We start from the raw sequence: 22,543 nt of genomic DNA, 5'->3' as shown, positions 1-22,543 counted from the left end.
TACAACACGTTAATACTTGTAGTTGTTAACTCTAAAAAATCAGGATACTTTTTCCCATGATCGTAGAATAACTATTGAAACCAGAAATTAACATAGGTACAAAACCAATTCCATCACATATTCCTTAGATTTTGCTGTTTGCCTTACTAGTGCCCTTTTGTGGGTACATGCCTTAATCCAAGATTATATCTTGACATGCTCTTTGAATTAGGGATAATTCTCTATTTTTTCCCTTTGGCAACCCTGACAGTTACTAAGAGGGTTTTGGTTTTGTTTATTGTTTTTTGTTTGTTTCTTTGTTTTATTAGAATTCCTCTCAGCATTGGTTTATCTTGCTTCCTTAAGGTTAAATTAAGTTTATCTTTGAGCAGAATATCACAAAATGCATCGTGTCAGAGTCACACTGTTGCTAACGCTGATAATCTGGTTCCTTGGTTACAGTGGTATCAGTCAGGCTTCTCTAATATATTTTAGCCAATAAGGTCTTTATGCAATAGCTAGTAAGTGTTTTATTTAATAATAAACATGCAGTTAGTACTTCGGTAAGATATTTTGAGATTATACAAATACCTGTTCTTTATCTCATTCGTCCCCCATGCTTTGCACCCCTTTAATTCTTACAATTTTAATTACTTTTTAAAAGAACGTATTTTTCTGTGCATGTGTAAGGGCTCTTCCATGTGCCACTCTATGTGGAGGTCGGAAGACAGCTTGAGATAGTCAGTTTTCTTCTTCTGCCACTCAGGGCCTCAGGCTTGGTGGTGAGCAACTTCCCCTGATAAGCCACCTCACCAGCCCCATCTTTAAGGATTCTGACTTGAGTCAGTTATTGCAGTGATTGTTCCCAAATAACAATTTTCTAATTTTACCATTGATCCTATACTTACCAGTTGTCACTCTAAAACTTTCTTCCACAATTGTTAATTCATTTGTTCAATGGACTACAGTCTACTATTACTTTGATTTTGTCTTTTTAAAGATTGTCTATATGTCTTGTGCATTGGTGTTTTGCCTACATGTATGTGTCTGAAGGTGTTGGATTATCCAGAATTGGAGTTCAAGACAGTTGTGAGCTGCCATGGGGTGCTGGGGAATTGAACCCCAGGTCCTTTGGAAGAGCAGCCGGTGCTCTAAACTGCTGAGGCATCTCTCCAGTCCCTACTATCTTGATTTTTAAGTTGTCCCAATTTATAATAATATCCTTAAGCAGGCTACTTTATCATTTTGATATAGTATATCACCATTGCCATTGTCCTTTGAACACATTTACTTATTTATTTATTTAGTTTTTTTTTTTGGGGGGGGGGGGGGAGACAGGGTTTCTCTGTGTACCCTTGACTGTCCTGGAACTCTGTAGACCAGGCTGGCCTCGAACTCAGAAACCCGCCTGCCTCTGCCTCCCAGGTGCTGGGATTAAAAGTGTGTGCCACCATTGCCGGCCTTTGAACACTTGTAAAAAAGCTTTCTAACCCAGGCACATCTCCGTGGCCAATACGGACTGTACCCAGACTCAAACCTAGAACCGCCAGTTCATCAAGAAGCTCCTGCCCTTTTCAGCAGAGAGCTCTTTAGAAGGCCGTAGTATCAGGTCGCTATGCCCTCATGTGGGAAGTACATATGTGACGACCTGCATGCCTTACTTTTGTTTCTCATCCCAACTCTAACTTCCCGCTCCACCATCGAGAGAGAGAGAGAGAGAGAGAGAGAGAGAGAGAGAGAGAGAGAGAGAGAGAGAGAGAGAGACAGAGAGAGAGACAGAGAGAGAGAGAGACAGAGACAGAGACAGAGAGAGAGAGAGACAGAGAGACAGACAGAGACCTGGCTTTGCTCTTCTGCCTTTGTTTGCTCAGTCCCCATGTGACCAATTGCTTGCTCTCAACCTTTGCTTCCTCAGCTTTCAGTGACCTGTGTCAGCCAACACTGGGTGAGCAGTCAGCCCCACCTGCCCACCCGGGCTCTAACCAGCCCGTGAGGACTCAGCACACACATTCCCACTGCCGTCCCCCACCCCCATCTGTTTTGCCTTCTTTCTTTTCTTTTGGGGTGGGGTGGTTCGGTTTTTTCGAGACAGGGTTTCTCTGTGTAGCCCTGGCTGTCTTGGAACTCACTCTGTAGACCAGGTTGGCCTTGAACTCAGAAATCCACCTGCCTCTGCCTCCCGAGTGCTGGGATTAAAGGCGTGCGCCACCATGCCCGGCGCCTTATTTCTTGATGCAGACTCTTGTCCATACAAAGTATGAGCAGTGCCCTCCCATCAGTGAGGTTTTTTTGTTTTTGTTTTTAAACCCATTGTTAGTATTGGTGGTTTGGCAGTGGAAACGGTTGCCCTTTAAACTGCCCAGAATCAGGGTGGAAAACTGGTATCTCCATTTTTGGGGGTAGAAAGAAAGCTTTGCTTCTAGGCTTTCCTTTCCTTTGAAATATTTCCAACATTCTTTATAAAGTTTTTGGAAGGTTTCAACTGGGCTAATTTTTTTTCCTTCCAAATTGTGCCTTTGGTATTTGTGTGTAACTTAAATAAAGTACTTAAAAATCCTTCTGTTCTGTGCTTTATTTACTGTTAAAAACAAAACAAAACAACCAACCAAGCATTCATTTTTTTCCCTCCAAAATGAACATGTTTCTTCACCAGAGGACTTTTTAATTCTTCCAGATAGTTTGTGTTTGATTTCTTTTTTCCTATCATGATATTAAATGTTAGAGTTATGAGCACTGCCAGACTATGTTCTGGCTCTTCAGAATTAAGTTTTAGTGTATGTGGGTCCTGTGGGCATACACTGCCGACTTTATATTGTCATTGTTCAGCAACGCAACATCTTTCTCTTCATCTTTACTGCATACTCTGGTATGATGCTCTTAGCTTTCTTTGTATTTTGTTTCTCTAACACTTAGGGAAATTCTTTTTTCTTCATGGTCAGAGGGTTGAAGAGTCCTGTAGTACTTTTCTGTACCTTTAATTAAGGTAGAGTACCTGACGCCAAGCATTTGATAGAATAGGGAAAATTCTATCTGTAATGGTATCCTTAAGATCTAGAGCTTGTGACAATTTTATGGAACTTTGGTTTCTTTAAAAAAACATGGAAATACGAATATGTTTTTGTTTTAATTTCAGGTGTGGGGATATGGGGCTGTTTGAGACGGTCCTGCAGCCCCTGACTGATCTGCCATGTGCTGTAGCAGAGGCATGGTTTTTGTCAGCTGTAGATAACCTATGTGAGTGAGTGTGTGACGCTTGGAATTCTGGGAACTTTTCAGAGTGTATATGAATGCTAGCACCCCAAGCGGTGGGGTGTGTAGTTGTTGATCATTCAGGGGGATAGGTTGTGGTTTGTTAGTAGTCATCCTCAAAGGATAAACAAAAGGAAAGATATTAGATTCAGGGATCACTGTCTCTCCCCACTATCCTTTCTCTATTTAGTGATAAAGAGTGTGAAATCAGAGGGTAAAGGGTGGGAAAAAGAAACCCACAGTAGCAAAGACCAGCCACAAGCAAAGAGGAAAGAAGATAGATTCAAGGATCTCTCCCCCCTCACCTTTCTCTCCTACCTAGTCGTGGGGTTGAAACTGGGGGTGGGGATGGGGAGGGGATAAAATGTGGGAAAAAGAACTCACAAGCTACAAGAGTTCATTTTTTTTGTGTTTATTTTTGAGACTGTATTTTAATTTCAACATTTTCCCCTTCCATACATACTCTGTCTTGCTCTCATGGCCTCATTTTTCATCAACTGTTATTTCATGTATTTGTGTATACATATATATTTCTAAATGTAACTTGCCACATTTATATAATGTTACGTACATGTATGCTTTCGGGAATGCCTGGCGCTGATGACCAGTTGATGTGCTCTTACCCAGTTGGTTGTAGTTCTTTGTGCAGGGTTGAGGCCTCCCGAGCTTTTCTCTGTGCAGTTGTCGTGTTTGTTGGTGTTCTCCTTGCTCACATCACTGTGGGGTGGTCATGTTGGTGAGTATAGCTTCTGATGTTACTAGACATAGTCTTCACAGAAGACTCCCTGACCCTCCTGCTTTGCAGTCTTTCTACCCCTCCCTCACAGCATCCCCTGAGCCTTTGCTGTGGGAGTGTTTTGTAGATGGAACCATGTGACTGGGCTTCATCTAGTCTTCTTCTTCCTTTGGGAGGCCACACAACCATTGTCCTGAGATTTTGTTGGTTTTTGACAACTGGAATGGGTTTCTTTACTGTGCATGGGTCTACTCCATACTTGTTTCCCCTCCTGAGTTTGTCTGTCTTTTTGTTGATCTTAATCTCTTGAATCTGTGGCAGTAAGTAGAGCCCAGTGGTGGTAAAGATTTGACTCCTGCATGTTGTGTAGACAGCCCTGCATGAGTTCCTTCCTTGTGCAGGGGCTCACCAGCCCTTCTTTCCTTCCGCACGTGGCTGGTGTTGGCTCACGGTTCTCACATATGCAGTATTTGGGTTTATTAGGAAGTATGCTGGGTGCCATCGTCTCTCTGTGCTTCATCTCTTCCTCAGCTACAAAACAGAAGATGATAGAGAAGAGCAATCTGTGATCCTTTGCCATTTCCTGAGCTACTTGACAGGTTTAGGCCGTCTGTGTATTGTTGTTATTATTGCCAGTCCATAATTAATAGCAGATATCATTAATACTGCAGATTGGGCTAGGATAAGAACAGATTTGTTTTTGCTGTTGATTATAGATCAAAGTTAGAAGGCTAGATTTGATACTGGCTTTTACACAATTTTATTTTATGGATGGTGGTGTGTGTGTTTAGTAAAGGTTGCTTTGATTTGGAGCAGCCCACTCATGGGGACGTACTTGATGTTTCTGATGACTTGGTGTGTGACACCAGCTCTGCTGGCCACACCTCTTCCTGTGGTTTTAGGCTGCGGTCACTACAGCTGTCTGCCTCCAGAGTCTTTATTCTGTTTCATAACATGTTTCTGGATATTACACAGTTTTGAGATATACACATTAAAACTATTGCGCACTCTGTTCTCCCTCCCTCTCTTCCTCTCCCATTCCCTTCCTGCCTTCACTTCACTTACAATGCTGGGGTTTGAATTTAGGGCCTAGCAGCTGAACTATATCCGCAGCCTTGATTTATGGTCTTGCTAAGTGGTTATTGAAACAGTGCTTCCAGTTGTGACTTAATGCCTGCCTGCCTGCCTGCCGCCTTTGTGGGTGTGGTGTCCTAGCTAAGAAGTGACCATGAATGGGATGTTCCGTAGAGTTACCTGCATGCTTTACTCCCTGTTTGAAGTTTGACTTCTCCTTTCATGTCTGATGCTTTTTGAGTTCCTCTTGTTGATAGTCTGAGGTAGAGATCAGACGTCTCCCTTCTGTGTGTGACTGTTCAGATGCACTTTTTGTTGAAAGTTCTACTCTCTCTGCATTGAGTTATCTAGGCATCTTTGTTCAAAACCCATTGGTTGAATGTGTGGATGTGGTGGAGGCCCTGATTTATTTCTCCTCAGTTGCCTGTCCTCCTTTATATTGGTCCTTCTGTTGTCATTTTTGCCCTTGTCACATGCCTTTTATATCTTAAGTGGCAGAAATGCCCATTAAACTGGTCCTCTCCACAGAGCCAGTAAGATGCCAAGATAATTTTGCTTTTGAGTTGGGAAAAATACTGGTCAGTATTTATACTTGAGTTTTCTGTACGCTCGCTCACACTGATATGACTGGTGAGAGTACACTTTTGTGTGTAGTTTTCTGTCTTGTGATGGCAGTGGTCTGGATGTTCAAGAGTTAAGTGTACCAAATTATCAGAGTCTGGTGAAGATTTAATGCCACACTCTGTTGCTGGGCAACACTTTAGTGACTCTCTGTACAGTCTTTCACTGTAGGTAAATTTCCCAGTAAACCTGTAAGTGGATTTGAACAGTTTGAATCCCCGTTTTTCTTTTCAGTGCTTTAGTTCAGTCCCTGTGGCTGGCTGACTTGTGCCTTGAAGCCAAATCCTTTGAATCCCACCACATCTCTCCGCAACCTGTATAGGCAGAGCTGAGAAATGTCAAATCCATAACCTCAGTCAAACTGACTCATTATGACAGCTGGCTTCACAGTCTTCCTGCTGTAGCAGGTAGTCCTGAGACCATTCTTCTAAAATCTGTCATATTATTATTTTAATTGGATAAAGTGGTAACCATATGACTTGTTTTCTATGCCCTATAAATTAGCAATTAAAGATAATTACTGTATTCATGAAAGTTTGTAACATGAATCAGTCAGTGGAGCTTTGGTAGTTCAATTACCCATGACAGTTTCTTCACAGTCTTTATTCTTTTGAAATTAAAAATATGATAAATGCTCTGCTTTCCTTGCATATGTTGTTTACTGTTTGTCTCCTCATTGAGCATCAGCTCGCCAGGAGTGGAAACCTTTGTCTCTTTTACTCCCCTGAAATATGCGGCTTGTCTAGAACAGGGTCCCACACATCGTTGGTATTCAGCATTGATGAAAAGCCAATCAATCAACCAATCAATGAATTAACTTTGAAAAACCCAATGCCAATGTTTATCATGAAAACTGGCTTGATGCCGAATGAAGTAGCAGTCTGCTTTATAAGACCTTCCTTGTTTTTTTCCATGTTTTACATAGATGTGTTAAGCATATCCACCTTGGTTTTATTGGGTAGAAAAACCTTTAATAAGGAAAGCCGTTTAGAATATTTTTACTGAAGAAGAACTTCAGTAAAAACTGACAAGGCAGGTGGAGGGAATTATCAGTTCTTGGAAAATGAGTTGTAGATAACTGCAAAGGAGGGAATAGTGTCTTTTGAATGAATTCAAATCCTATAAATAGGAGGGAGACTAGTCTTTTTATCAGAGAGGTTTCACTCTTCTACAGTGTCCTGAAGACAGTGTTTGTCTACTCTCCTTCAGTGTCAAAGCAAATGCTGGAGAGACCATTTCAGAAGAAAGCTGTATCCATGCCAGTCTTTTCTGACTGGAGGAATAGGAAGAAAGCAGTGCCTGCCACAGTGAGTCGGCCTCTAGGAGGTTGACCATGTCTTCAATTAGTATACTTAGTAATAAAGAATACAGAGAGCGTCTTAAGGGGATTGACAGGGCTGGAGAGGTAGGTGGCTCAGTAATGAAGTGTGTGCTGTACAAGCATGAGGCTTGAGTTTGATCCCTGGTACCCATGTAAAAGAGCCAGAGCTGGGCGGGGTGGAGACAGGCAGATGGATTCTTACAGCTCTTGGTTAGGGAATCCAGTGCAATCAGTGAACTCCAGGTTCTGTGAGAGAACCTGCTTCAAAAAATAAAGTGGAGAGTGATAGAGAAAGAAAGAAGCTCAGGTTGACCTCTGGCCTCTACACAATGATGGCTCAGTGGTTAAGAGTGCTTCCTGCTCTTGCAGAGGACCCAAGATCAATTCCTGGTGGCTTATAATGGTAATCTCCACTCTAGCGGAGTCATTGATGCTTTCTTGCTTCTGTGGATGCCAGTACACAAGCACGCATACATGCACATATTCATATACAGACACAAAAACACATGAATTAAAAGTAAAGTCTAAAAAGTGAGAAAGGGTAAAATGAAGAGCATATCTTGAAACAGGATTGAAAAGACAAGTTTATGCTTGTGTATTCTGATGTGGCCACAGTGGAGTGATTTAGACTTTGGTCTATGTGCTTAAGGTATAGGAGACATCAACTGGAAGGCTAATTAAAAAAATAACAGAATAAGGTGGGTGGTGGTGGAGGAACATGCCCGCCTTTAATCCCAGCACTTGGGAGGCAGAGGCAGGCAGATCTCTTGAGTTTGAGGTCAGGCTGGTCTACAGAGTGAGATCCAGGACAGCCAGGGCTACACAGACACCCCCTGCCCCCTCAAATAAAAAAGAAAAAAAAAATCAGTATCTGTGTATTGTTTAGAATTCTCATGAAAAGGTGGTAGAGTGGCTAGATCAATTGTAATATCATAAAGTGAAATACCATAGTCATGAAAATGAATTGAATTTCACACCAGCATGGGTGCATTGTACTAAAAAGAATTAAAGAAATAAGACATTGTATAGAAGACTCAACTAGTAGAGCTCAAAAATAGACAATATGAAGTTCTGTTGCTTAAAGACACTGAATAGAATGCAAGTGTGCAGAAGAGCAAGGGAGTGACTCTCAGCCAGAGTGGTGGTGGCCAGTAGAAGACTGGGTGGAAAGGACATGGAGGCACTCTTAGTTAGGGTTTCTATTGCTGTGAAGAGACACTGTGACCACAGCAGTGTTTATAAAGGAAAACATAATTGGACCCAGCTTACAGTTCAGAGTTTTAGTCCATTATCATGGAGGGAAGCATGGTGCACAGGCAGACATGGTGCTGGAGGAGCTGAGAGGTCTACATTGGATCAGCAGGCAGCTGGAAGAGAGAGTGACACTGGGCTTGAGCTTTTGAATGAAACCTCAAAGCCCACCCCCAGTGACACTCTTCTTCCAACAAGGCCACACCTAATAGTGCCACTCCCTATGGGCCTATAGCTGGCATTGCCATTCCAACTGCCACTTTGTGGACCTGTACTTCTGGCAGTGTGCTAGCCATTGGATAGTGGCAGTGTGCTAGCTATTGGCCTCACAGTTATTTTACTCTTATTTTCTGACTCCTGATACTTTTTCACAATTGAAAGCATTAGTTAAGATGGAGAATGCTATTGGGTGTGTGGAAACATCCTCCCTTTATCCTTCAGAGTGAGCTTCCCTCACAAGGATCTAGGGTGAGTGGTGGTCTCCAGTGACAGAACCCTGCAGCCTTTCACACTAACCTTTCAGTGGCTGTTGTTTGTTTGTTGTTTGAGTTGAGAACCCTTCAGGGTGAGTGAGCCTACCTCTCTGTGAGAGTGGCCTCACAAAGCAGAGGCAGTGTGAGTAGCTTGCATTTTTACAGCATGCCTCTTTGCCTCTTCTCAAAATCTTTCCTTTTATGGCCCTTCACATATTGAGACATTAATACCTCTGAACTTCAGAGCCCTTTTCACAGTTGTAAATAGGTTCTGTTCTGACTGCTTTGCCAGGACTGGAGAGAAGGGTCTTAAGTGTTTAGGATATGGGCTTTTAGAGGACAGTGGTTGTGGATTTCTCATTTGATGGTTGTACACGCTTTTGTGGCCCCTGCCCCTAGCCCTGATTATGTAGAAGTCCCTTTCTTTAAATGTTCATAGTTTGCCTCATTCCAGAATGGGAAATGTGGAGATATTAACTTGTTAAGAATTGAAAAGAACAGTGTTGGTGCATGCTGGGATAAAATTACAAGGATTATTAACCTCTTTGTCTCATGTCTTTTTTCTGTTTTTTGTTTAATTCCTACTTATATTTTGGAGTCCATCCTTTTTGAATCTGGCCCAAGGCTCTTTGTAGGTATTTCTCTTATAAAACTCAAGTTAATTCTGACCAATTCATCATTACACAGATATTTGAGGGCCTCTGATTTGCAGAGTACTGTTCTAGATGTTGGGGATTCATCAGCGTGTGAGTCACCTCATAGAGATACTATCTCCAGGCCACTAATTCTTTTTCTCTCTTTCTCTCTCTCTTTTTAATTACCCATGTGTGTGTGTAGGTCCTCTCTGGGTGCGCCATCATTGTCCGAGGGCAGCCCCGGGGCGGCCCTCCTCCTGAGAGGCAGATCAACCTCAGCAACATTCGAGCTGGAAACCTCGCCCGTCGGGCAGCTGCCACACAACCAGATGGGAAGGACACCCCGGATGAGGTAAGTGATTCTCCAGAGCTTTCTATGGCTGTGGACCTAGTTGACAGCCTGCTCTCCTCGTTGATGAAGAAATTTTAATGTGCTCTTTTCCCCGTTCATGGTGAGTAATTTGTCATGATGATTGAGTCTATCTTGGGTAGCTTATTACATGTCATTATATATACACTGCCTGTATGAGTTTCTTTTCAGTTTTCTTTGAATAACTCACAAGAAGAAAGAATTTACTCAACTCAGAACTCAAGGTCACAGCCCACCATGGTGAGGAAGTAAAGGCATCTGGTCACATCAGAATAACCAGGCGGCAGAATGTGATGGATGCTTGTATTCAGTTCACTTCCTGCTCCTACATACTGTAGGCTGTTGGCCCAGGGAATGGTGCCTGGTACAGTGGGGCAGTCCCTATTTCAGTGAATCAAATCAAGACAGCCCCTCACAGACATGCCCAGAAGCTTAGTTCACAGTTGACTCTCTCTCTCTCATGATTGGCCACTCTCAGAGTCAGCTCTCTGAATCAGCTCTTGAAAAGACTCACATAGTAGTTAATTGCAGTCACAATCTCCGGGCTCTCCCTAGTCCTTTTGTGTAGGCTTCACTCACTCTTGGGGTCTTGAGGAATATCTTTGAAGTCACATCAGTGAAACGTTTTCATAAGCGATAGCCTTCTGTCAGTGCTAGTGCTAGCCTTTTGTTAGAGATGCCTGTATCCCCTAAGATAGCTGAATTGATGAAACTAAAGTTTTATGTAAATAGGAGGTGGGTTTTGTTTTGTTTTTATTTTGGTGTGCTACTGGGACTTGAATGCAGGGTCTCATACATGCCAGGCAAGCAAGCAGTCTACTACCGAGCAATATCTAGCTCTCTCCTCTCCACTCCTGAACCCCTATCTTTTTTTAGTGATAAGGGCTCATGTAGCCCAAGCTTCATACTTGTATAACAGAGATGGGCTGACTTTCAATTTCTGATCCTCCTGCCTCTGCCTCCTGAGTTTTGGAATTTGGAATTATAGGAATGTTGCCATCAAGCCTGCTTTATATGGTGCTGTGATTGAACCCAGGGTTTCATGTGTGGTAGGCAAACACTCCACGGCCCAGCTCTAAACATGAGGGTTTTGGTTTTTAACATGAGTTTTTATTACTATTTTTATTAGACATTTGTGTGTATGTGTGTGCATGCATGCATGTGCTGTGTGTGTGCTTGTGTACTATGTATGCATTGGTTCATGTGTGAAGTTAAGAGGACAGTCTGGGAGTCAATTCTCTCCTACCATGTGGACTCATGATTCAGGCTTAGTGGCAAGCACCTTTAGCAGCTAAGCCTTCTCCTTAGCTCTAAACAGTTTCTTAGCTCTAAATCAGTTTCTAGGCAGCTTGTAGCTTATCCTTGTGTTATTCTCTGAGAGGCTATGTCTGAGCCTCTCTCATCACCTCCTCTCTACCTCCTACACCCCAGCTTTTAATACCTGCTGTGTGGCTTCGAAACATGTGAGTTTCCACTGCCTGTGTCCATCCCAGTTAGTGCAGTTTAGGCTTCTTGGTCTCTACACTTGGAAATGTTGGTGCTTGCTTCTCCTTTAGCTGTGTGTGCATCGCTGGTCAGAAACAGGATTTCTGGGCTCCTAATTATTAGTTTTCTGCTCCAGTTTGGTATCTTTGGATGGATTAGTAATTGGCTGGTCTCTGCTTTTCCCTTTCAAGGAAATGAAGAAAAAGCAAGAGCTTAACAGCTTTTATTTAAGGAAAGCATTTAGTTCTTTTCATCTTTAATAGTATTTTTTTTAAAATAAGGCAATAGTGAAACAGCATTATAGATAATGAAGATGGAGAAAAATCACCCATAATTATTCTATCAGCAGTAGTTGGTTAGATTTTAGAGATAATGACTAAATAAATTAAAATCAGTTCTTTCTCATTGGTCCTCCATCACTAACTACAAGTGTTGAGACTAATGTAGTGTCTATATCTACCTCTGGATTGCTCAATGAGGATTAAATAAGGAAACATGGAGTGCTTAGCGCTTTACAGAGTACTTAATAAATGTTTGGTAGTCACTACTCTGCTAGATCAAGCACTGAAGATTAAACCTATTTCAGCACTCTTCAGACACTGAGGACACATCAGATGGGTAAACCACCACTCGAAGCGTTTCTTTTCCTTTGGCTGTGTGCCGTGGAACAACTTGATTGCTCCTGAGAAGTAATGAGCTGCCTCTTTTAGAGGTCATCAAGCTCTTCCCTCAGAGTGAAGAAGCAGTGTAGCCTCTAAGAAAGAAGACTCTGTTTTGCTTTCCTTTCTGCGGATGAGCATCTGTGGCTGTTGTGCTTCTCTGAGCTGTTGTCACTGTGTCCAGGGACTCGTGAGGTGCCTGGCACTCCTTGTATATAAGTTTGCAGTTTTGTGCTTTACTTTCTCTGGAGCAGTTTGGTGGCATCAGGCTCCATCTATTACTTCTTAAGTATTTCTTGAGATGGAGTCAGTTTCTCTCAGACCCCTGGTAACTCTTCTGCAGTGCTGGCCGCATTGAGACCATATGCTCCGATTTCTTCTTTTCTCTCATACTTCCTCCAGGGTTTTCCGATCTCTATTCTCCTCCCTCTGGACAGGGTCCCATTCTGTAACTGTAGCTGGCTCAGAACTCCCTATGTAGACCCGGTTGGCCTCACTGCCTCTGCTGAGTTCTGGGATTAAAGGTGTGTGCCATCGTACCCCTAGATTTTTTTGGAACATAATTTACATATTCTTAGACACTTTAGTGCTTCTTATTATTGTGACAAACTGCCGGAACCTAGACCATAAGTCCATTGTGCTGTGGCTTCTATTCTCTTCCTAATTATAAAGGAAACTTATTTTACTACTTTATTATCGTTTGAGGCTTTCGTATACAAATACTCGCAACATCTCATTTTTACTCCATACCCCCAACTCCTCAAATTCCTGGTCTTTTATTCTTTAGTTATTATTGTCACACACACACACACACACACACACACACACCACTTACAAATATAGCCTGCTGAATTGATTTAATGTTGCTCCTATATGTATATGTGTTTAGGGCAGACTGTTTGGTATTGGATCATCTATCACAGGGCTTGAAGCACCTCTGTAGTCATGGGCCCACTGGTGATACAGCACTGAGTCTTTCTCACAGGCCAGTAGATTCGCCTCTGCCTTTGCTCTCAGCTCATTTTGCTTTCCCCATCAGGAGTGCTGCCCTACCAGTGTGACCTGGTGACCACCCACTGGACACAACCCCTGACACCTCCTTCCCTAGTCCCATCTTTGTGCCATTAGAGTATTCATAGCAGTTTATTTCAGTTGTTTGTGTCTACTGGATTGTGAACTCTTCAAAAGGGGCACCATTTCTCTTATCTCTGTGTCCTTGTGTCAGCTCAGCACCCGACTCAAAGCAGGTATACAGTGGATATCCACTTGAGCAGATGAGGGAGGAAACCCAGTGGCTCTTTGGGGATTGGTGCATTGCACATTGAGGCACTAGCTTTCCAGGTTTTCCTTTGAGAACGTTGTCCACTTTTTTTTTTTTTCGTCAAGAAAGAAGAATCTAGAAGAGTCAAGAAAAATCAAGAATGTCATTATTCATTTGCTTTTCTTTATGTCATGGCCCCAAATATCATTCATATGATTGATTATTCTTTTCCTTCTCTCCTGGTGTCTTCTTTTAGTGCTAAGTCCTGTGGAAATGAAAGCAGGGCCCCTGTGTGTCCCCAGCCGTCACTGCCCTGTGTGCCAGGCTAATCCCTAGCGTTGCCTAGCTACTCCAGGCAGCCTAGATACTGCATTGATGGACAGACACTGTGTTGGTTATAGATTTATTTCCCACAGAGTGATTGAGCCTGTTGTGTCTGAAGTTCTGTGCTGGTTTCAGGAGAAACTCAGAAATGAATGTCACAGTCCCACTCTGACTGTGGCTTTCGAGGGGTGAGTTGGTAGGGAGCAGTGGTGGAGCAGGTATCCAGGTGCTACAGTGGGATGATGAGAGGAGAGGGGGAGACAAGGCCCTGAGCATGGGCTGGGTACCAAAGTCTCTAGCTGTCCAGGAACATTGTTCTGGGATCAATCTTGTCTCAGTAGTTTTAGGAGTCTGATCTAAAAAAGACTAGAATTAAAAGTCCTATTTTATGATTTCAGACATAATGACTGAAAGCAGGCTGTTCCCTATCTGCTATTGGGTACCCTAAAGAGAAGAGGTTGTTCAAATCTCAACTACTCAAGGGCACTTGTTTCTTATATGGAACTCTGGAATGTCCTATGAGTGTTCTTCCTCCTAGCCTGTTGTGACATTTGACCAGTGCTTGGAGCAAAGTTTCCTTGTATTTGCCTCTTATGGTTCCAGCAGCTGTACTGGGTCAGACCATCTTCCTGGCTATCCTGTGTGGATGGACACAGGCCTTACTTTCCCAGAGTGTTCTCTTGCCCTTGTAAGGAGTGGCAGTCAGACTCTAGCCTGTGTAGCTCTTGAGTTTTCTCTCTGTTTGTTGTTGCTAGTAGCTTGTTCGGCAACAAATCGCCCAGTTTTGAATAGAACAAAACTTATAGAAGGCCTGATTTTGGAAAAGAAGAATGTAGTCGCTCCCCCCGCCCCATAAGATCAGGTATATTTCATTTCAAGATCTCCAGTGTAATTTTCTTTTGCCTGACCAGCTAGTGACAGATGAGCTGTAAAACGTGGGAAAGAGTGTGTGCTCCTTTAGCAAGCCTTAAAAGCTTTTAGAGAGCTTCTTTGTGGTGCATAGAACCTGGGGGATTTCCCAGGGGTTAGAGCTAGATTCCCTTGTGAGTGTTGTCACCTGGGATGAGTGTGCTTCCCTGTGGAGCACTTGCTGAGCTCTTGGGCATTAAGGGGCACTGTGTTACCGGGGTCTGCACAGCAAGGTGCTGCTTAGTAGTGTGTTGTGAACACAGCTGTAGCTCTGTACAGTTTTAGGAAGTTTTTCCACTGTAATTGTAAAAATACAGGAGGCTCAGTACTGTTGGTTCAGAACCATTTTCTGTTGTGAAGTTTACAATTGGAATCATATATCAGATTCCACTTTGAGGAAGTGAGGTGATGCTAAGAATGAGAGGTAGTGATATGGTGAACTCTGTTGCTGTCATGTGTCTCTTTGCTTGTTGGCGCTTTGAGGAGAGAAGAGCAGGATGGATGGTCAAGAGGAGGTTGGTTTGGGTTTCTTGCCTGAGCCAAGTTCTTCCAAGAGCTGCCCACCATTGGGTTTAAATAACAGCACTTTTGTGACTTGCATCTTTCACTGGCTGCTAGTTTCTAAAAAGTTATATTTATTTTTTCAAAATTTCAATAAGTTTATTGAATGACCTAGTGAAAAAAGTGTCCTGGATAGAAAAGGTTATTCGAGCCTTCTTTTTCAGGCCACTAACGGACAGACTGTATTTTATTATGTGTATCCTGAATTGTGACTCGAAGGGATGACAGCAGGCAGAGCGTGAAGATTGGAATTGTAAAGAGAGAAGCTCCCTTTTGTACATCAACGTTTAGTCTGTGGGATGCTGTTGTGCCCCTTGGGTCCCTTCCCGTTTCTGACCTAAGGAAAGTGGGACTCTTAGGGAGCCCCGAGTGTCAGATGAGGAGGAAGATGCTCCTTTTCGCTGTATAGACGTGCTTAACCTTTTGACATTGTGACACAATGTCATCTACAAAGTAAACACTTGAGAACAATGTAGTTGGGTAAAAGTCACATACACATGAAAAATATCTGAGTCTCATGAGTTTACTGTTCTACACTGGGCAACATTTATAGCCATTGTTAGCTACATATAGGGTGTGGGTTGCACAGACCTGAACCATCCTAGCTGTGATGAGGTGGATAAGACCATCCCTCTGTGCATATCTCTGTGCATTATCTTGTTCATGAGGAGGCTCTATTTCCTATTATGAGATGTGTGCTGCACCACCCCCTTGTGTCTTTCCTGAATGAGTGAACATGAGAACCATCATGGCATTCATAAGGTGCTCCTTATCAAGAGTTCAAGAGCTGTCACTGCTGTCTCCCCAAGGTTTTAAATAGTTGACATTTTTCCAAGTTTATTATTAGTAGTAATAGTATTGTGTGTGTGTGTTTTAAGAGTATGCATGCGCCGGGTGTTGTGGCACACACCTTTAGTTCCAGCACTTGGGAGGCAGAGGCAGGCGGATTTCTGAGTTCGAGGCCAGCCTGGTCTACAAAGTGAGTTCCAGGACAGCCAGAGCTACAGAGAAACCCTGTCTCGAAAAACCACACACAAAAAAAACCCCAAAAACAAAAAAACAAAAACAAAGAGTATGCATGCAGAGGCCAGAGGACTGCTTTCAGACATCTGTCCTCGCTTTGCAAGATGGAGGTGGGGATTAAATTCAGGTTGTCAGGTTTATGCAGCAAGAGCTTTTACCTGCTAAGCCATATCACTGGCCAAATTCCAGGTTTCAGATCAGAGTAGAGGTAGAAGAGGAAACATTTTGGGGACTGTTCTGTAAACTTTATTGCTGTCCTTGAAATGGTGATGGAAATGACATAACAAGGCTCCTGCCAGGGCAGAGATTCACTCTCAGATAGTCCCAGCACTAAAAGCTTGTCCCCGCGCCAGCTCTGCCTTGAACTGGCATTAGGGAAAATAAGGGCCTTGTAAACTGGAAGGAGACGAGCAGATGCTGTAGAAGCTATTTATGATGCTCCACTGCTAGGTGGTTCCTGGACGCACTTCCCATTCCAGGGACTGGAATGATCTATGGAAAGTAGTCAGAGCACTGGCTGGCACGTGCTAAGTGCTATAAAAACGTTGGCAAATATTGTACAAAAGTAAGCCATAACTGAGCAAGAGTGTGGAGGAGAGTGCTACTGCTGGTGTCTGGGAAGCGCCAAGGCCTGGGTTAGGGCCTGTGCTACTTAATCCAACGGCTAGACCTTTTTTAGGAGGCCCTCAGTGTGCAGTTTGTTGTGTTTTTTTGTTGTTGTTGTTGTTGTTCTTTTATGTCTTTGGCCTAGTGAGATTGAGGTAGGTGTCTAAATGTTTTTATTGAAGACATGAAGTTGCTTTGATGCTGGCTAGGGTCTGGAGTAGGCAGTTTTTCAGTAACACTTGTTCTGTTTTGTCTTTCAGCCCTGGGCATTTCCTGCTCGAGAGTTCCTTCGCAAGAAGCTGATTGGGAAGGAAGTCTGTTTCACGATAGAAAACAAGACTCCCCAAGGACGAGAATATGGGATGATCTACCTTGGAAAAGGTGAGCAGCAAGAGGAATGGACTTGTTAGTTCATCCAAGGATCAGTTTTTATTGAGGCAAAAGGCCAGTATGGGCCTCCATGGCCATAGCTCTAGGACAGTTGGTGTGGGAACTGTTGCTATGTTCGTGCACACCGCTAGCAGCCCTGGTCCTTGTTCACCACTGTGCTTTCTCGGCTTGCTTGTAGGGCCTGTGGTTTACTGCAGCATTCTTCTTCCCATAGAGGCCACTCACCAGCTCCTTGTTCTGGGGTCAGAGTGCTAATTGAATTCCTATAGATTTCATATATCTATTTCTTTCTGCATTCTTCTATCTATGGCTTTTTTCCTCTTTCTAGGGACTCTTTAGCAAAAGATCTGTTTGGGGACAGATGTTATTTTTAAAATCTGTCTCATGGTTTAAAATAAAATAGAATGAAAACTGGTGTTGGAATTGGATAGATGAGGTTAGAATTCTGACTTTCCTATTCTGTATCTTTTTACCTTTTGCCTCTATAGGCCCTAGTTTCTTCATTTGTAAGCTTTTTTGTGTTTTTTGTTTGTTTGTTTGTTTGTTTTTTTGTTTGTTTGTTTTTGGTTTTTTTCGAGACAGGGTTTCTCTGTGTAGCCCTGGCTGCCCTGGAACCCACTTTGTAGACTAGGCTGGCCTCTGCCTCTCAAGTGCTGGGATTAAAGGCGTGTGCCACCACCACCCGGTCATTTGTAAGCTTTTGAGAGATAGTTTAAAACATGTAAAGCAGAGGGGGCTAGAGAGATGGTTCAGCGGTTAAGAGCACTGACTGCTTCCTCTTCCAGAGGTCCTGAGTTCAATTCCCAGCAACCACATGTTGGCTTACAGCCATCTGTAATGGGATCCGATGCCCTCTTCTGGTGTGTCTGAAGACACCTACAGTGTACTCATATAAATGAAATAAATAAATCTTTCTTAAAAAAACTAACATGGTATATATCATCATTAACTTTGTGTGAGCACACTCCTGTGTATGCGCACATAAACACTTATTGTTTAGTTAGGCCAAATGATTCATAGGCTATTAGAAGTTATGGTCTTTGGATTGGATTCAGAGAGTGTAAATCTTGAGAATAGTGTTTTGAGTGGGCAGTGGGACAATGAAAGACTTCGTTTTCTAGGTAAGAGCTAGGCATACGTGGATAGTTGTAGAGCAGATTTTGCTCTTTATTAAGCTTTCTGTGGTGAGTTAATTAGAAGTCTTCCTAATACCATAACAACTTAGGTTATCTGTTTGAGTAGTCAGTGTTGACGCTAGGCCAGCATTAAAAAAATAACATCCCATTAAGGCTGAGCTGTACAAGTTCTAGAAAAGTGAATTGAGAATGAGAGTGGAGCCATCTTGTCCAGTTCCCTTGCACATATGGAGGATAGGAGAGTAGAACTTGTGGTTAGCCCACAACTTACTATAGAAAGATATGTCTCTTGACTTTGTAGCACTGGAACTTGCTATATAGACTAGGCTGTCTCGGAACTCAGAGCCTCTGCCTTCTGAATGCTGGGATTTCAGGTGTATGCCACTAAGGCTGCTCCTCTGACTTTTGAAGATAATTATCTACCAGGTCCATAATGTTATCAAGTTGTGACTCTCTTATTCATAATTTGATAAATATGTGTGATTGAGATCCTAGGCTTATAGATAGATATGTTTACCTTTCTTTGCTTTCTGTCTATCACATTTTGTTGCTTCCTTTGAAGCTTCAGTCTAAGGGAATGTATTTTTCTCCTTTCATGAGAAATATTCTGTTAGTTTTCCTGAAGAAAGTGGATCAAGGAAGGGAATGTTTGCTTTGATTTGACAGTGTAAGGATATACATTCCATCATAGCTGGGGAAGACTTGGCAACAGGGCCATGAAATGCCTGGCCACGTTTCATCTCTAGTCATGAAGAAGAGAAGAGTGAATGCTGACACTCAGCTTACTTTCTTCTTTTCCTTTTTATGTAGACAGGGACTCCTCCACCTGACAGAGCCACCCACAGCCTCGGTAGACATTCTCTTCTCACACCTCTCTGGAAACTCCTTCAAAACCACACCTGGAGTTGTGGCTCCTGGGTGATTCCACATCTGGTCGAATCACCAGTTGTCGATGAATATTAACTACCACCCCCTTTGAGAACTTACTTCCTAAACGGTTCAGCATTTCAGGGTGCTCTGTAACACTTTGTGAGAGTTTTGTTGATAGTGGGCCTGGGCTTCATTCTTTTCTCTCTTCTGACTTTTTTGCATCTCAGTACTCAACTTGTCCTCATTGTGGCATCTTTTGGCTTGACTTTCCACCCTAGAAGTCTTATTTTTTGAGGGAACCATTATAGTATTTACTAATATTAATGAAGTCTATGTTTGAATTCAACAGGAGCCTCAGGGCAAAGGACCGAGTGCTTAGCTGCAGAACATGAGAGTCCTTTGTATAAACCTTGCCCTAAACATTTCTTGGGAGAGAAAGAAATATGCAGTTTGCCTTTGTTGAAAATTGAGTGTTCTGGTGGCGAGGCATTAGAGGTGTGTGCATGTGTGTGTATGTATGCACATGGGCTTGTTAGTGCTTGAGGAAGTAAGGATGGAGTTAATGTGCCAGGTAAGCTCTTCCAGAATAAAATTCTATGCTAATGTTACCTGTCAACCAGACCACTCCGTTATAGTCTATCTGGGAGCTTGCTCTCTGCCATATTCAAGATTTTTATGCAGTGATAACTGCAAAGATGTCTTCCTTTATTGTTTTAGCTGACAAAGATTTAAGAGCCATATCAATACTAAAAGCCTTTTCAGTAGTATGGATATGCAATTAATGTTTCAGGTACTCAGGAGGAACCTTAATCAGGTTAAGTTTTATGTTTATCATCCTTTTCTTGCTTGTTCTGTTGGCTGCTCTGTGGAAAAAACCTAGACACTGTCCTCTTAGTCAGCCTTAAGCTGGGTGTCCTCTTAGTCTTAAGTCTTGGTGTCCTTTGGAGTCTAGAATGTGACATGGAGAGGTATTGGACTTTCTGGTGTCTGTGTGATGGGTGCACTGAGTGAGTTTATCCGCAGCTTCCTAATTCCTGCCTTGGCACTGTGTTGGTGATATGCATTACTTCATTCTCACAAGAACCCGTGGGGCAAGTGCAAGCCCTGCTTTTGAGGGTAAGACAGGATTCTGAGAGAACTTTTACAAGCTGCCATGAAACTGAGTTTTTGTTCAGTAATAGGGTGTCATCACTCTGAGGAGCTACCTGCCATGCATGTCAGTCTCCCGTAGGTAGTTCTCAAGATTGCTTTTGGCACAGGAATCTCTAGAAAAATTAAAAACAGAGTCCTGGGAAGAAAGACTATCCTGGAGACTGGATGTTTTGGGAGTTTCCTGAGAATCTCAGTGCTGCATCTCTGCCACAGCATCCCAATCCTGAAAAGTGAGGATAAAATGGTCCTTCCTCGGTGCTGTTGCTGGCAGAGGCAGGTTTGGCTCCTGTGGTTCATTTCCTTCCTCAGATACTAATGTGGTTAATTTTCTCCCTCAGATACTAACGGGGAAAACATTGCAGAGTCGCTAGTTGCAGAAGGCTTGGCCACCCGGAGAGAAGGCATGAGAGCCAACAAGTAAGCATGCAGCACTTTACGACTTCTCTTGAGGCACCAAGAGGTTGGGAACCCAATAAGCTATTTTGTTTCCTGTTATTTCTGTTCTCTCTTACAAAATGCATAACTTCAGTTCAGGCGCTTTAGTTTCTTCCAAGATGTTGCTCATGGATTGTTTTGAGTCAGGAGATCACTTAACATTTCTCAATGGTATTTGACTTATGTATCCCCTTTAAAACAGACCTGCAGACTAGGCAGCCATTTATTTACTTATTCATTCATTCATCCATTCATTCATTCATTCATTTGTTTGTATTCATTCATGAATTATTGGGTTTTAGGCCATAGGTATGCAATTCCAGACTATTTCCAAGCCAGCCAACCCAAATATTTATTTAGCCTCAACTGTGTATCAGTCACTATTCCATTCAGAGAATTTAGCAGTAAGTAGACTTAGGCTGGGCTAGCATTTTAATGGGAGACAGACAACGAAAAGATGTGATGCTGATAAGGTCTGACGTCGAGTCAGGTGTAAGGAAAACTGCAGTGAAAAAAGGAGAGAAGGAAAGATTCTGCTTTGAATCTGTTTAATTGACAGAGCTACAATTTCTTGGATTTGAAGATCAGTAAAACCTTTCTTTTCTAAGCCTGTGCTCTTGAATCTGTAGATATTTCATTAATAGATAAAATATATTTGTCTAGCCAATGGTAGTGTGAACTTGTTAGAAGACATACATGTTAGGCTTCTAGTGCATAATCATGTTCAAGTTCACTATTATTCTCAGTAGGGTGAATTGCAGCTGACTTTAATTAACACTTTAGTCTCTGAAAAGTGATATTCTCCATCAGTAATTTGGAGGCTATAAACATGCTGTTTAAACCATTAAGTCCTTGGTATATTATAACTGCAGTAGCTGAAGAAAAGCTTTGAATAAATATTTGCATCACGTGTACACTTGATGAGAATGAGCCAAAGGCTCAGTTGTACTTTTTGCCTTCTTTCTGTCCTCTGAGGCTCTGGGGCCAGGTCAGTCACTGTTTACCTGCGGTCCTGTCTGATTGTAAGGAGACTCTTGTTGGACTCTGTAATTGTTGTTGTGTGCCTGTGGGAATTGGTTGAATTAAGGCATTTGTTTTTAGGTGGTGTTTTTGGAAGCACGCCACAGTTCTAACTTAAGGACAATTACTGGCATGATTACTGTTGCAGTGTTTTTGTTTTTTGTTTTTTTTTTTTGAATTCAGTTTGCAAGTGGAATAAAAAACAAACCAAAACCAAAACCCTTTAACCATTTTGTCTTGCTTCCACTGGAACAAGTACCAATCCCACTAGACCTAAAGCTGCCTCTTCTTGTGGTTTTGTTTGCTCCTCCTTATGCCACCCCCAGAGTCTCATTAATCTTACTTAACTGTGAACGTGGACATCTCTGAGTTTTTTAGTTATGTTTTGGGTGAAGAGAAGAAAGAGAGGACCAGAAACTTCCAGCTTGGAAAATGTTAGGTGAGGCTTGCTTAGACAGAAATTCCTAGAGACCAGGATAGGAAATTCAATGTGTGGATGGCTGTGGATGGTCTCAGGAATCCTGCAGAGAACAGCCTTGTAGTTCCCGGCTTCCTACCTTTAGCTCAGATGGGAGGGTGTATGGTCATTTCTGTACTAAGTCTTTCCCCCTTAAGAAGTAATTGTTGCTTTTGTCTTTTCCTTTTGGGTGGTTCTACTATTGGTTTCCATAGTAGAGGAAGAGGCTTCTGTAGCTCTCGCTGTCTTCAGACACATCATAAGGAGGAGGCTTTATTTTCAAACTGCCTGTTGTCTAGCTGGCCTTGTTTGGTGTCTAAACAATTTTGAGCCACTATTATCTGACAACACTGTGTCCTGCAGCTGCCCCACCCCCCTGTGGATGGAGAAGGCCTTAAGGGTGGTTCTTTGTCACCTTCCCTGCATTGTCCCTGCTGAGCTGGGCCTGCCTTCTGCAATCTGGGATGCTTAAATGCATTTGCACCCCCTGGAGTGGCTCCCCTTGGAGCCGTTAACTTGTTCTGTTCTACTCTCTGGCAGAAGTAC

The 22,543-nt window shown here is 42.6% G+C and overlaps 1 protein-coding gene across 1 annotated transcript in view; it reads left to right on the top strand.

Moving 5' to 3' along the window:
• Positions 1–22,543, top strand: part of Snd1 (staphylococcal nuclease and tudor domain containing 1) — a 404,634-nt gene that overhangs the window by 21,907 nt on the left and 360,184 nt on the right. Inside the window, exons 2-4 of the mRNA XM_021164222.3 lie at positions 9,542–9,691; positions 16,798–16,918; positions 20,424–20,502. Of these exons, the coding sequence (XP_021019881.1) occupies positions 9,542–9,691; positions 16,798–16,918; positions 20,424–20,502 (350 nt within the window). The remainder of the gene's footprint in view (positions 1–9,541; positions 9,692–16,797; positions 16,919–20,423; positions 20,503–22,543) is intronic.

This window comes from Mus caroli, unplaced genomic scaffold, assembly GCF_978045245.1.
Source record: "Mus caroli unplaced genomic scaffold, Mus_caroli_1 scaffold_7, whole genome shotgun sequence".
NCBI classification, from domain to species: Eukaryota; Metazoa; Chordata; class Mammalia; order Rodentia; family Muridae; genus Mus; species Mus caroli.
The sequence above is the reverse complement of the archived record's forward strand: the minus strand, read 5'-3'. Positions and strand labels throughout refer to the sequence as shown.